The sequence below is a fragment of the Corylus avellana genome, chromosome ca5 (assembly GCF_901000735.1).
Source record: "Corylus avellana chromosome ca5, CavTom2PMs-1.0".
NCBI classification, from domain to species: domain Eukaryota; kingdom Viridiplantae; phylum Streptophyta; class Magnoliopsida; order Fagales; family Betulaceae; genus Corylus; species Corylus avellana.
The window spans coordinates 3640893-3651958 of record NC_081545.1 but is presented as its reverse complement, the minus strand read 5'-3'; the positions used below and the strand labels follow the sequence as shown (position 1 = coordinate 3651958).

The 11066-nt window shown below is 34.3% G+C and overlaps 1 protein-coding gene across 3 annotated transcripts; it reads left to right on the top strand.

The window, feature by feature from the left end:
* The first annotated feature begins 2408 nt into the window (after nucleotides 1–2408).
* Nucleotides 2409–10880, top strand: LOC132181471 (ATP-dependent helicase rhp16-like). 3 transcript variants are annotated; one of them, XM_059594706.1, is made up of 16 exons: nucleotides 2409–2566; nucleotides 3071–3166; nucleotides 3535–4778; nucleotides 5039–5161; nucleotides 5250–5323; nucleotides 5921–5984; nucleotides 6087–6233; nucleotides 6320–6405; nucleotides 7016–7085; nucleotides 7538–7663; nucleotides 7998–8228; nucleotides 9250–9354; nucleotides 9443–9595; nucleotides 10137–10225; nucleotides 10318–10398; nucleotides 10500–10880. In XM_059594706.1, exons 1-16 carry the CDS (start codon nucleotides 2521–2523, stop codon nucleotides 10570–10572), a joined length of 2808 nt encoding a protein of 935 aa, XP_059450689.1. In that variant the 5' UTR covers nucleotides 2409–2520; the 3' UTR covers nucleotides 10573–10880. The 3 variants fall into 3 exon arrangements, with proteins under 3 accessions (XP_059450689.1, XP_059450688.1, XP_059450690.1); XM_059594705.1 differs by having other exon boundaries at nucleotides 3068–3166; XM_059594707.1 differs by lacking the exons at nucleotides 10318–10398; nucleotides 10500–10880 and having other exon boundaries at nucleotides 3068–3166; nucleotides 9468–9595.
* The last annotated feature ends 186 nt before the right edge of the window (nucleotides 10881–11066 follow it).

The window sequence follows — 11066 nt, the reverse complement described above, 5'->3', positions numbered from 1 at the left end:
TAACAATTGCATATTACTGATACTATACAATCAAACACATGGCTGTTTTCTCGCTAGACGTTTACTCATGTTGGCAGGGAGGCAAACCAGGTAGCTCATGAGCTGGCAAGAATGGCAATGAAACAAAGTATAGATACTGTGTAGTTTTCTGATCCTCCTTTTTGATTCAATGAACTCATTGTTTATGAGCAACCTGTAATCCCTATTTGATATTAATGAAATTACTACAATTCTTTTCAAAAAAAACAAAAAACAAAACAAACAAAAAACAAAGTTACTACAATTCTTTTTTTTAAAAAAAAAAAAAACAAACAAAGTAGGTTGAAAAGGAACCAAAATTTAAAATATAAAATTATAGGGTGGTTAAGTATGTTACAAACTACACCAAGGTGGTAGTTGAGTTGGTAAAGCAACAGAGGATAGGGTTCAATTCTCCCCTCCTTTCTTCTTATTGATCACGAGTTCGAACCCGCTTGTAGTAGCTAGTCTGTGAACCAAATACTACTAAGAAGGGGCTTTACCAACTTGCACTTTGGTGAGACTGTGGTGACGGACTCGCCTTCCCAAACAATAGCTATGGCTCAAACCTAACATTTTACAGCGGTTGGAAACCCCGATGGTCACGCCTAAGGGGAAAATTACACTGGTCACCCCTTCTTGGCTTTTAAATTATAAAAAAAAAAAAAAAAAAAGGTATGTTACAAACTATATTTTATGACTATTTGTTGTTGTTTATTGTTGGTTTAATTGGATTCACCCAACAGTCACCATACGCCAGATCAACGGTTGTTTGTATTTAATGAATCTATCTACATCCTTTTTTTTTGTTAATTTTTTCATTATTATTATTCTTTATACTTTTTACTATTTTTTATAAGGTTTTTTAAATTAAATTATAATGAAAACCCCACACATAACACGGATTATAGACTAGTTTATATAAAAACGAAAATCGCATTTAAGCATATGAGTTAATGAGCAAAATTTCGTACTTTCACTTGAAAAAGAAAAGGAAAGTATAAATTGGCCAAACACAAATAAAAATAGATTTATTAATACTTTAGAGAATTCAGAATTGTACAACCTTACTATTTCCAATTAAAAAAGATAATTATAAAACTTAAATATATCAAATCAAAAGAGAGTGAAAAGTTTCACTCAATCAAACGGTCAAACCTACTAGAAAAAACTTGACATTTATTAAAGTAGGTTGAAAAAAAAAAAAACATTTAATTTATGTTTGTTCACAAACTTCTTAAGATCTACACCGTCCACATAAATATGACTTTAGGAGTGAAAAGACGGGCACGATTAACCGCTAACCAGGGGTGGAATCAGAATTTTTCATGTGGGGGATGATATATATATATATATATATATATATATATATTTGTGACACAAACTTATATAAATACAAAACATATATATTTGTGACACAAACTTATATAAATACAAAAACATATAGATACATAAACACACAATAAGCATAAAAGTCTTAAATTTAATTGCATGACATCACAAACACACAATAATATAAATAATTAGTAAAATAAGCTAAAATAAAATAAAATAAACATATATTTTCATCGTATTCTACACTTTTACTCCAAATAAAATAAATGCAAGGAAAAATAAGATATGGGGAAAAAGGCTAAGAAAAAAAAAAACACAAACAAAATAACTTATAATATGTTTTGGGGGACAAAAATATCATTTTGGGGAGTGAATTCTTAAAATATAGATATTTTATGAATAATTTTAAACATTTTCAACCCAACCCAACACATAGATCTGCCACTGCCGTTAACCGCACTAACCGCTAACCACTTTTGAAGGCAGTTAGGAACGGTTACCATTAGTGGTTATGGTTTTTAAAAAACCGCTAACCGCTATTCAAAACCCTAACCATTAATTGCTAATGGCCTTTATATATATATATATATATATATATATATATACATACATAAAACGCCATTGTTTTTGTGTTTAAATATATAAAAATCTAAAAATGATGTTGTATGTAATAGGGTATTATCATATTACCATAAAAACAATTTTTTATTTTTTATTTTTTTTTAAGTTTTAAACTTTTTAAATTTTTTTCTTTAAAAAACAGTTAACGGTTATTAAAGTTATTAACCGTTAAACATCGGTTAACTGTATAAGCAGTTAGCGGAGGCCGTTAGTAAATTTTACTAACCGCTTAGATGGTTACGATTAGCGGTTATACCATAACCACCTTTTCATCCCTAAGTGACTTTCTAGTGGGACCCATTGAAGCCAACCTAGAAACCGCTGTGATATGTTGGACTTGCTAGGAGAAGCTGACGTGGTTCCCGCCACTTGGCACTATATAATGCGGCTTCACCGTCGTCGTTTCCTTCCCACGTTCTAAAACCTCTCTCTCTCTCTCTCTCTCTCTCTCAGAATTAGAACGGTCTTCTACTTCTTCCACCGAGCCTTAAAAAGCCCTAACTTTTTTATTTTTTATTTTTAAAATATTAATTTGTTGAATAAGCAATGGAGCTTCGTCCTCGAAGGCGAATCTCCAAATCTCCTATCGATGGTAATGTCTGAGACTCAATTTTTATTTTTATTTTTTATTATTATTGATTTATGTTGTTGAGAGTTTTTATCGCTGTGTGGTTACTGAGAAAGTGTGGTAAAAGTTGGTAAGGTTTTAGATTAGTATGAATCTCTCTCACTGTTTTTTTTTTCCTTCGAGTTAAACCTGTTTGGTTACTAAGAAAGTGTGAAATACCATAATGAAACTGAAATTTTGGACGTTAGGATTTGGATTAATTAGTATAACGAAAAAGCTCAAATGTTTTCGTCTTGTTTATTTATTTATGCACATTGTTGTGAAAAGGAGCTATGTGTGCTTAATGCGAAGAAGGAGAAGAAAAGGAATTAAAGTTTTGAACATTAGGTTTTGGATTGTTATGGGAACGGGATATAAGGTTCAGAACTTCGAAATCAGTATGACTTGAAAACTCATACTAAAATGAGTATTTTTATCTGTTTGTTTTCTTTATTAATTTTATTATTATTATTTTTGCTAAACTAGAAGCAAGCGATGTGGAAATACTACAGCTTAGTGACGATAGCTCTATCGAATCGGGCTCTGATTCCGAAATTTTTGTGCCGTCCGATACCAGTGATGAAGGTACTTTTGTTTTTTGTTTTTTTTGTTATTTTTTTTTTGTGGGATTATTTTTTATTTCAGTTACAAAAATTGTGGATTTTGAATTATCCAACTACCGACTTTGTTCCGGAAAATTTCTTGGCACAATGTATGCTGGTGAAGTATTTTCAGCTTGAGGATTTATGTATTTGAAGTAGGTAACTAGATAGATGTAAGTTAAATTTTTAATGAAAAAAAAAAGAAAAAAAGAAAAAATTATAGAAAAGTGTTCTCAAGGAGATATTTTTACATGAAACAAACTAGTCTGCCAGATGGAATCTTGTAGTGTATTTTAGCAATTTTACTTCTTGTTTATATATAAGTGAGATGTGTTGATATGTAAAATATAGATGAAGACTATGGCGGGAGAGGTGATTTGGACTTGAACCAGAAACCAAAAGCTACAACCAAAGTTGATGATTGGGAAGATAATGGTTATGGATTTGAGAATTATGATGAGCCTTCAAGAAAAAGGAGGAAGAAAGGGGGAGAGAAGAAAACAGTGGAGCGTGGAGGACCGAGTTGGGAAGGGAACTTGGTGGAGCATGGAGAACAGGTTCGGGAAGATAATGCAGTGCATCATGGAGGTGTAGATGGTAACCAATTTACTCAGCAAGGAGCTGTCGAAATTGATTTCCTTGGGCTGAGCAAGAAGAAGACATACAAAAAGAGGACAAAAAATGGTTCAAAGCCAATCCTTATGTGGAATCTATGGGAAGAAGAGCACGAGAGATGGATTGATGAAAATTTGACGAAAGATTTTGATTTGGGTTGTCAGAATGAAGTGATAATTGAAACTGCTGAGGCTCCGCCTGAATTGATCATGCCCTTGCTAAGATACCAAAAGGAATGGTTGGCTTGGGCTTTGAAACAGGAAAAGTCTGCAACAGGAGGGGGAATTCTTGCGGACGAGATGGGGATGGGGAAGACCATTCAAGCAATTGCACTTGTCCTTGCCAGACGGGAAATCCACAGGATTTGTGAACCTGATAAACCCTCTACATTACCAGGTCCATCCGAAGGTTTGCCTGGAATTAAAGCCACCCTTGTAATTTGTCCTGTGGTTGCTGTGAGCCAGTGGGTGAGTGAGATTGATCGGTTTACTTCAGAGGGAAGCACCAAGGTGCTTGTTTATCATGGGGCCAATAGAGGGAAGAATTCTAAACACTTCAGAGATTATGATTTTGTCATAACAACATACTCTATTGTTGAGGCTGAGTACAGAAAGCACATGATGCCTCCCAAGAAGAAGTGCCTTTACTGTGGCAGGTCATTTTATGATAGGAAGCTGTCAATGCACTTGAAATATTTTTGTGGGCCTGATGCTGTTAGAACAGAGAAGCAATCTAAACAAGCCAGGAAAAAAGGGAAAAGTGTAATGTCAAATCAGAAAATGGAATCTGCTGAAGACAAGATGAATGAATGTGATGGCAAGAAAAGGAAGGGAGCTTTTAAGAAGACATCATACCAGCAAAGCAAAGAGAAGGATATGGGAATTAGATTTGGAAATGAAAATTCAGATGGTGTCGAAGGTTCTTCCAGAGGGAAATCCTTTTTGCATGCTGTGAAATGGGAACGTGTAATTCTGGATGAGGTAAGTTGGCACAAATTATTTGCAATAAGGGAATTGTCTTTATGGTCTCTTGCTCTCTTTCTCTGTCCATGTGAACAAGCATCTGCTCACGCACTCACAATCAGTGTTGTCCTACATGGATCAGTTTTTGTTCAGTTTTTTTTTTGCCTCCCATTGTTGTAGTTATGGATTAAATGTCAATTTCTACTAGGTGTATGCTTTTGAGAAGTAGTTTGACCATCCTTTTTTTTTGTTTTTGTTTTTTTTTTTTGTGAAAATAGGCACATTATATAAAAGCTAGACATTGTAATACAGCAAAAGCTGTTCTTGCTTTAGAGTCTTCATACAAATGGGCTTTAAGTGGTACTCCCCTTCAGAACCGTGTTGGAGAACTTTACTCTTTGGTAAGTTTAATGCATTTACGAAAAATATGCTATATAATCAGGCAACTTTCTCAGGCAAGCTTATATAGTTAATATGTTGTTTGCACAGGTTCGGTTCCTGCGAATAATTCCGTACTCTTATTACTTGTGTAAAGACTGTGATTGCAGAACACTTGATCATAGGTATGTTTTGAAATTCAACATTCTTTATGACTGCAATATATATGTAAGAAGTAATAGTGTACATTGGCTATGGTCTAGAGTTGATTGACTACATACAATTGGTTGTGGCTTAATTGAGAAATCTGAACTGGTATGATTTTTTCTTGTATGCAAATTGAAGAATTGGATAATCATTGTTTTAGTTGATATGTTAGAACCGTGAGCGAATGTTTTAAATGTCTTTATGTTTCTTGTACTGAAAACTTCTTACTGTTGGGAGGTTTCAGGGACATTTTTGGATCTTATTCTCCTTTGTGCTACACTAGGGTCTGTAATTGGTTTACAATGATACAAGTACCAGCCAACAATGGAGTGGACTGTGTTATATAGTTCATATCTTGCTTCAATGAGGTGGCAAAAAAGAAATAACGTCAAGAATCTGTAGCTGTTAATAAAAAATAGTTTTCTTTGACTTAGATTTATCTTAATTCTTCTCATGTTGTCATGTTGTTTTGTTATTGATTCTTAATAGTTATGGAACATTAATTGGGATTACTTTTTTGTCAATTTTGGTGTAATTGTTATTTATATTTTTGTTTCTCTGATGGCCACCTGCAGTTCTTCAAAAGAATGTTCGAACTGTTCTCATAGTTCGGTGAGGCATTTTTGTTGGTGGAATAAAGTGAGTCCTGAAAGTCATTGCTCTCATTTTGTTTTTGTTGTTTATGAGGCATCTTTCTTAATACTCCTTGCTAACATATAATTCAATGCTGATCCTTTTAAGTATGTGGCTACACCAATACAAATATATGGAAATGGTGATGGGGGACGAAGAGCCATGATTTTGCTCAAACACAGAATTTTAAAGAACATAGTGCTAAGACGCACAAAAAAAGGCAGGGCTGCTGACCTGGCACTTCCCCCCAGAATTGTAAGTGTTAGTGATTTATGGCTAACCCCCCACCCACGGGTTTCTTTCCTTTGCATCTTTAAATTCTTCCCAAAATCTTTCTGCAGGTTTCATTGAGGCGGGATACTTTGGATATCAAAGAACAAGATTATTATGAATCAGTGTACAATGACAGTCAGGCACAGTTCAATACGTATGTCACCCACAATCTCTTTTGCTTTGTGCTTCAGTTTTGAAATTCCACACATTGATGGATTAGGGTGGGGTCATTGTTAGTTGGTTCAATTGGAACCTGCCTTGGGGTTTTGAGTTTGCTTGTTTTAGTTAGGTGTTTACTTTTGTATACTTCTTGTGTACATATGGGTGCGTCATGCTTTTAATAAAATTTGTTGATTACTTATAAAAAAAATGTTACCATGAACATCATTAGATGCTAAAGTTTCAAATTAATTTTTCTGGAAGTTCAGGATTTTTGGGGGGCCAAGTATCTTCCTTGCTTTTCCTCCCGCCCCCCCGGGGGGCCAAAAAAAGAAAAACAAATGCAAGAGAGAAACTGTGATTCTAATGAGTGTTTTTTTCCCCCCTCTTGAAAGCCATCTACAATTTTACATGGCAAAAAGTTGTTTCGTTCAAAGTTCATACTTGTAAATGCATGCGCACGTAAACCACACATAATTATTTCATCTGTCTTATGAGATTAATTCAGCGTGTCTGTATAAATGTGCTTTTATACTTTACCAATATGTTCAGGCAGGAACCATAATGAATAACTACGCTCACATATGTGCCTTTATACTTTACAGATATGTTCAGGACGGAACCATAATGAATAACTACGCTCACATATTTGAGCTTCTCACACGCTTGCGGCAGGTGAATGATAATTATACTGTAAAACTAAAGTAGCTCTTTTTTAACCTTTTAAAAGTATATCTTCTGTGGACAACATTTTACTAAGAGAGGGCCTTGCGTTAAACGTGTGTGCCCTTTTGATTGGAAAATTTGATCCCTCATTTGTGAGGTTCAAGCGTTTTTAATCAGAAGAAAAATTTAGCTCTTGATTATGAAATTTTTTCCAGAATTCTTTGATGGGTTAGGCTTGACTGGCCAAGTCTAGAGGGCCACTAATCTATATGGGTCTTCTCTTAGAGAGTAGTTTGCATATCAACTCAGCAGCAGAAGATTGAAATTTGCAGAAGTAGAAAACTGTAAATCATCTGCTAGTGCTGTGGATTCAAAAGTAAAAACTGTTAATAATCTGCTAGTGCTATAGACAAATCTCATTTGCCAAGGCCTCTAATTTCTATTTTTGTGTATAACTACAGGCAGTGGATCATCCTTACCTTGTAGTATATTCTAGAACTGCTGCACTAAGAAGTGGAAACATGGTTAATAATGACAATAGTGAACGCGTTTGTGGTATTTGTCACCATCCAGCTGAAGATCCTAGGGTAAGTTCATCTATTTAGTTTTTGCAATTGTTCTTTTCGCTAGTATGGAATTTTGGCACAAACATTGATAATCACCATTTTTTTTGGTGGGTGTAAAGCTTTTCAATAAAATTCTTGATGGATAATATAGTGAATAAAATAAAATCTGACTAAGTTGATACTGATAATAGATGAAACTTGTTCATAATTTCTTTTCCTCTAATCTTGTAGATTTTATAACTTTTTAGATTTTCAACCCCAATAGGTTTTCGTATGCATGAGCTTTTTTTCTTCTTCTAATAAATTATTATTCATAAAATAATAATAATAAATGAAACTTTTTTTATTGTTACAGGTCTCTGCTTGTGAGCATGTTTTCTGTAAGACTTGTCTGATTGATTTTTGTGCTTCCTTGGGACAAGCCTCATGCCCCTCATGTTCGAAATTACTTACTGTTGATTTGACTAGAAATGTGGATGATGGAGATCAGACTTCTAAAACAACCATCAAGGGGTTCAGATCCTCAAGTATTCTGAACAGAATTCAACTTGACGATTTTCAGACAAGCACAAAAATAGAGGCTTTGGTATGTGTATACAAAACTTTTAAATGTTATGTGCTCCTTCCACACACATCCCTTTCAGATTGCAACCTTGATAATTCTATAAAAGCTCCACTGGATAGTATATATTTCTTAACATGATTTTGCTACCTCGTAATGTCTTTATTTGTATATAAATATGATTGAGAACAAATAGAGGTCTTTGAAGGCAATTGTGAAAGTCATTTTCTTTTGTGCTCATTCTTCTAAATTAAGAAAACCTTTTAAATATGGTTCTGCAAGAAACCACTTCAAATGCTACAGCAGTGGTCAAATTACATTTCAAATAGCAAAGCAAATGTGATGAATGAATCAGCCCTAGGAGCAAGTCATTATTCATTATGTCCATGAAAAGGCAAAATGGTGAAGTAGAAGTTGCAGGTTTCTCAGGCCTGAAATAGAAAGCTTTTGATCTAGGAGGTTGCCTAATCAAACTTCAGAGACTGCTAAACCATTAATTGATGGAGCTAGGATAGTATAGTCTTTCATCATCTAAAAAATCTGTTTCGTGCTTCAATATGATCAAAAACCATCTTCTTACTGGCAAATAGGCCGGCCAAATTTAAAAAAAAAAAAAAAAAGGTGTTAAGGACAAAATTGATATTATTTTTTGGGCAAAGAAAAAAAAATAGTAATATTTTTCTGTTGATTTTCTTCTTCGTTTTCTGGTGTCCTTTTTTATTGCATGGGTTTTCTATTTTTCTACTTGTTGCTAAACCATCAATTGGATAATGTTAAAATAATCTTGTGACCATTTGATAATAATTATGTTCCTGCATCATATGGCCGTAACTTCCCTCTCTGGCAAAATTCTTTTCCAAGGATTTTAAGAAATTGGTTTTTGCCAAAAAAAAAAAAAAAAAAAAAACCTGATCTAAACTTTTTTGGCTATGGTAAATTAATGTTTCTTTTTTTGTTGATTTTCCTATATGTTTTCTTGTGTCCATATCTATCTTAATTGTTGTAGTTTTGCACATGCTGTATGACTGAGTTTGAATGGTTCTAGAGGGAAGAAATTAGGTCCATGGTTGAAAGGGATGGTTCCGCAAAAGGGATTGTTTTCAGCCAGTTCACATCATTCTTGGATCTTATAAATTATTCCCTTCACAAGGTAGTTTAAAATCTGCATTTTTATCCCCCCCCTTTTTTTTTTGTCAATTTATGGAAGGAGAGAAAGTAATGCATTTAACCTGTTGCAGTCCGGTATAAATTGTGTTCAATTAGTTGGAAGCATGTCCTTACCTGCAAGAGATGCGGCTATCAAGAGGTTTACTGAAGACCCAGATTGCAAGATTTTCCTTATGAGCTTGAAAGCTGGCGGTGTTGCTCTGAATCTTACAGTTGCATCACAAGTGAGCAATTCCTTTCTTGGTCTTTTTAAATTTAATATCTAATTTTCTTCAGGCTTCATTGCATGCATTTTTACATGTTTTTTAAAAATTAATTAAGTTTATCATTTCTTGAGCTGATTTTTCATAAAGTAAAAGTCCATGATAATTTTCCTTAGGCTCTATATAATGAGGAGTTTTCTTCTGTTAGACAGGTTCAAGACTATTGATTGATTTGTGTATTTGGGAAAATAGATCTCATGGCATTTGAGAAGCATTTTTGAGAATTTTTTATGCTTTATTCCTTTTTTGTCTTCTCTAGATTTTACCACTGATGTCCTTCTGCCTGCATTTGCAAAAATGAGCCAGGCCAGTTACCTTCAAATTATATTTGTAGATTGTATTTTTCGTTCTTGGGTTTTAGTTGTTAATTTGATTTTCTTTCAACTCTTAGCCAAACCAAGCCTCTTTTTACGTGGCCTCTGCCTCCAAAAGATATAGATAAACCCTTAGCTTCTTTATTTATTGTGTCTTGGTATGCTTCTTGTGTTGTACCTGTGTCTAGGTCTTCTTGATGGATCCTTGGTGGAACCCAGCTGTGGAGCGGCAAGCACAAGATAGAATCCACCGAATAGGGCAGTTTAAACCAATCAGGTGCTGCTTTTTGCTCCCAACTCCAATATCCTGAGTTCTTACAATTGTTAGCCTTTTCTATGCGGATTCTGACTTTCTCTCTACATTTACAGAATTGTGAGATTTGTTATTGAGAATACAATTGAGGAGAGGATTCTGAAGCTGCAAGAAAAGAAGGAATTAGTGTTTGAAGGGTAAGTGTCATTTGTCTGGCGGTGAGGATGTATTATTCTAGTCGTTTTCACCCGTTTTTGTTGCAATACTAACCTTTCTTCCCAATAATTGTGTTTTGCAGGACCATAGGTGGCTCTTCAGAGGCCCTCGGAAAATTAACTGAAGAAGACTTGAGATTTCTATTTGTTACCTGAGCAGGATTATCCACTAGATGAAAAGCAAATTCCAGTTCTAAGCCTCAACTGCTTCCTCTTGTTTATGGATATGCTCGCTTTAAGCCTAACATTAAATTATCATCATCTTCCAGCCAAGTGTATTACTACCTGGTGTATGTTTGTTCCTTCGTGTAGGAGATGAGCCGGCATCAAAAGGTAAGCAATCCTGTTATGGATTGATTTTGGGTTACATTTAGTGATATTTTTGCAAATTCCTATTTTCCAATTAAAGAAAATTTTACGTGTCCATCAACTTTAGTTATATTGAATAAAGAGTGTTGATCTTAGTTTTTTGTTGTAAAAGATGAGATTTGGATTGGATATCTGAATGACTGGATATGGCGATGAGTTGGAGATTTAGGTATGTCTCCAACAGATATTATAACGCATCGTTTTGGAGTTTTTCTTACCATTTCGTATTACGATTGATGTAAATCCGGTTAAAACCAGATCCATATACAGGCTTAGACTCC

Excerpts from the sequence above, each read along its gene's own strand:
- LOC132181471 (XM_059594705.1), top strand. The coding sequence starts at position 2,521 with ATGGAGCTTCGTCCTCGAAGGCGAATCTCCAAATCTCCTATCGATG. Across the intron at positions 4,779-5,038 it reads AACGTGTAATTCTGGATGAG|GCACATTATATAAAAGCTAG; the intron begins GTAAGTTGGCAC and ends TTGTGAAAATAG. Across the intron at positions 7,086-7,537 it reads TTCTCACACGCTTGCGGCAG|GCAGTGGATCATCCTTACCT; the intron begins GTGAATGATAAT and ends GTATAACTACAG.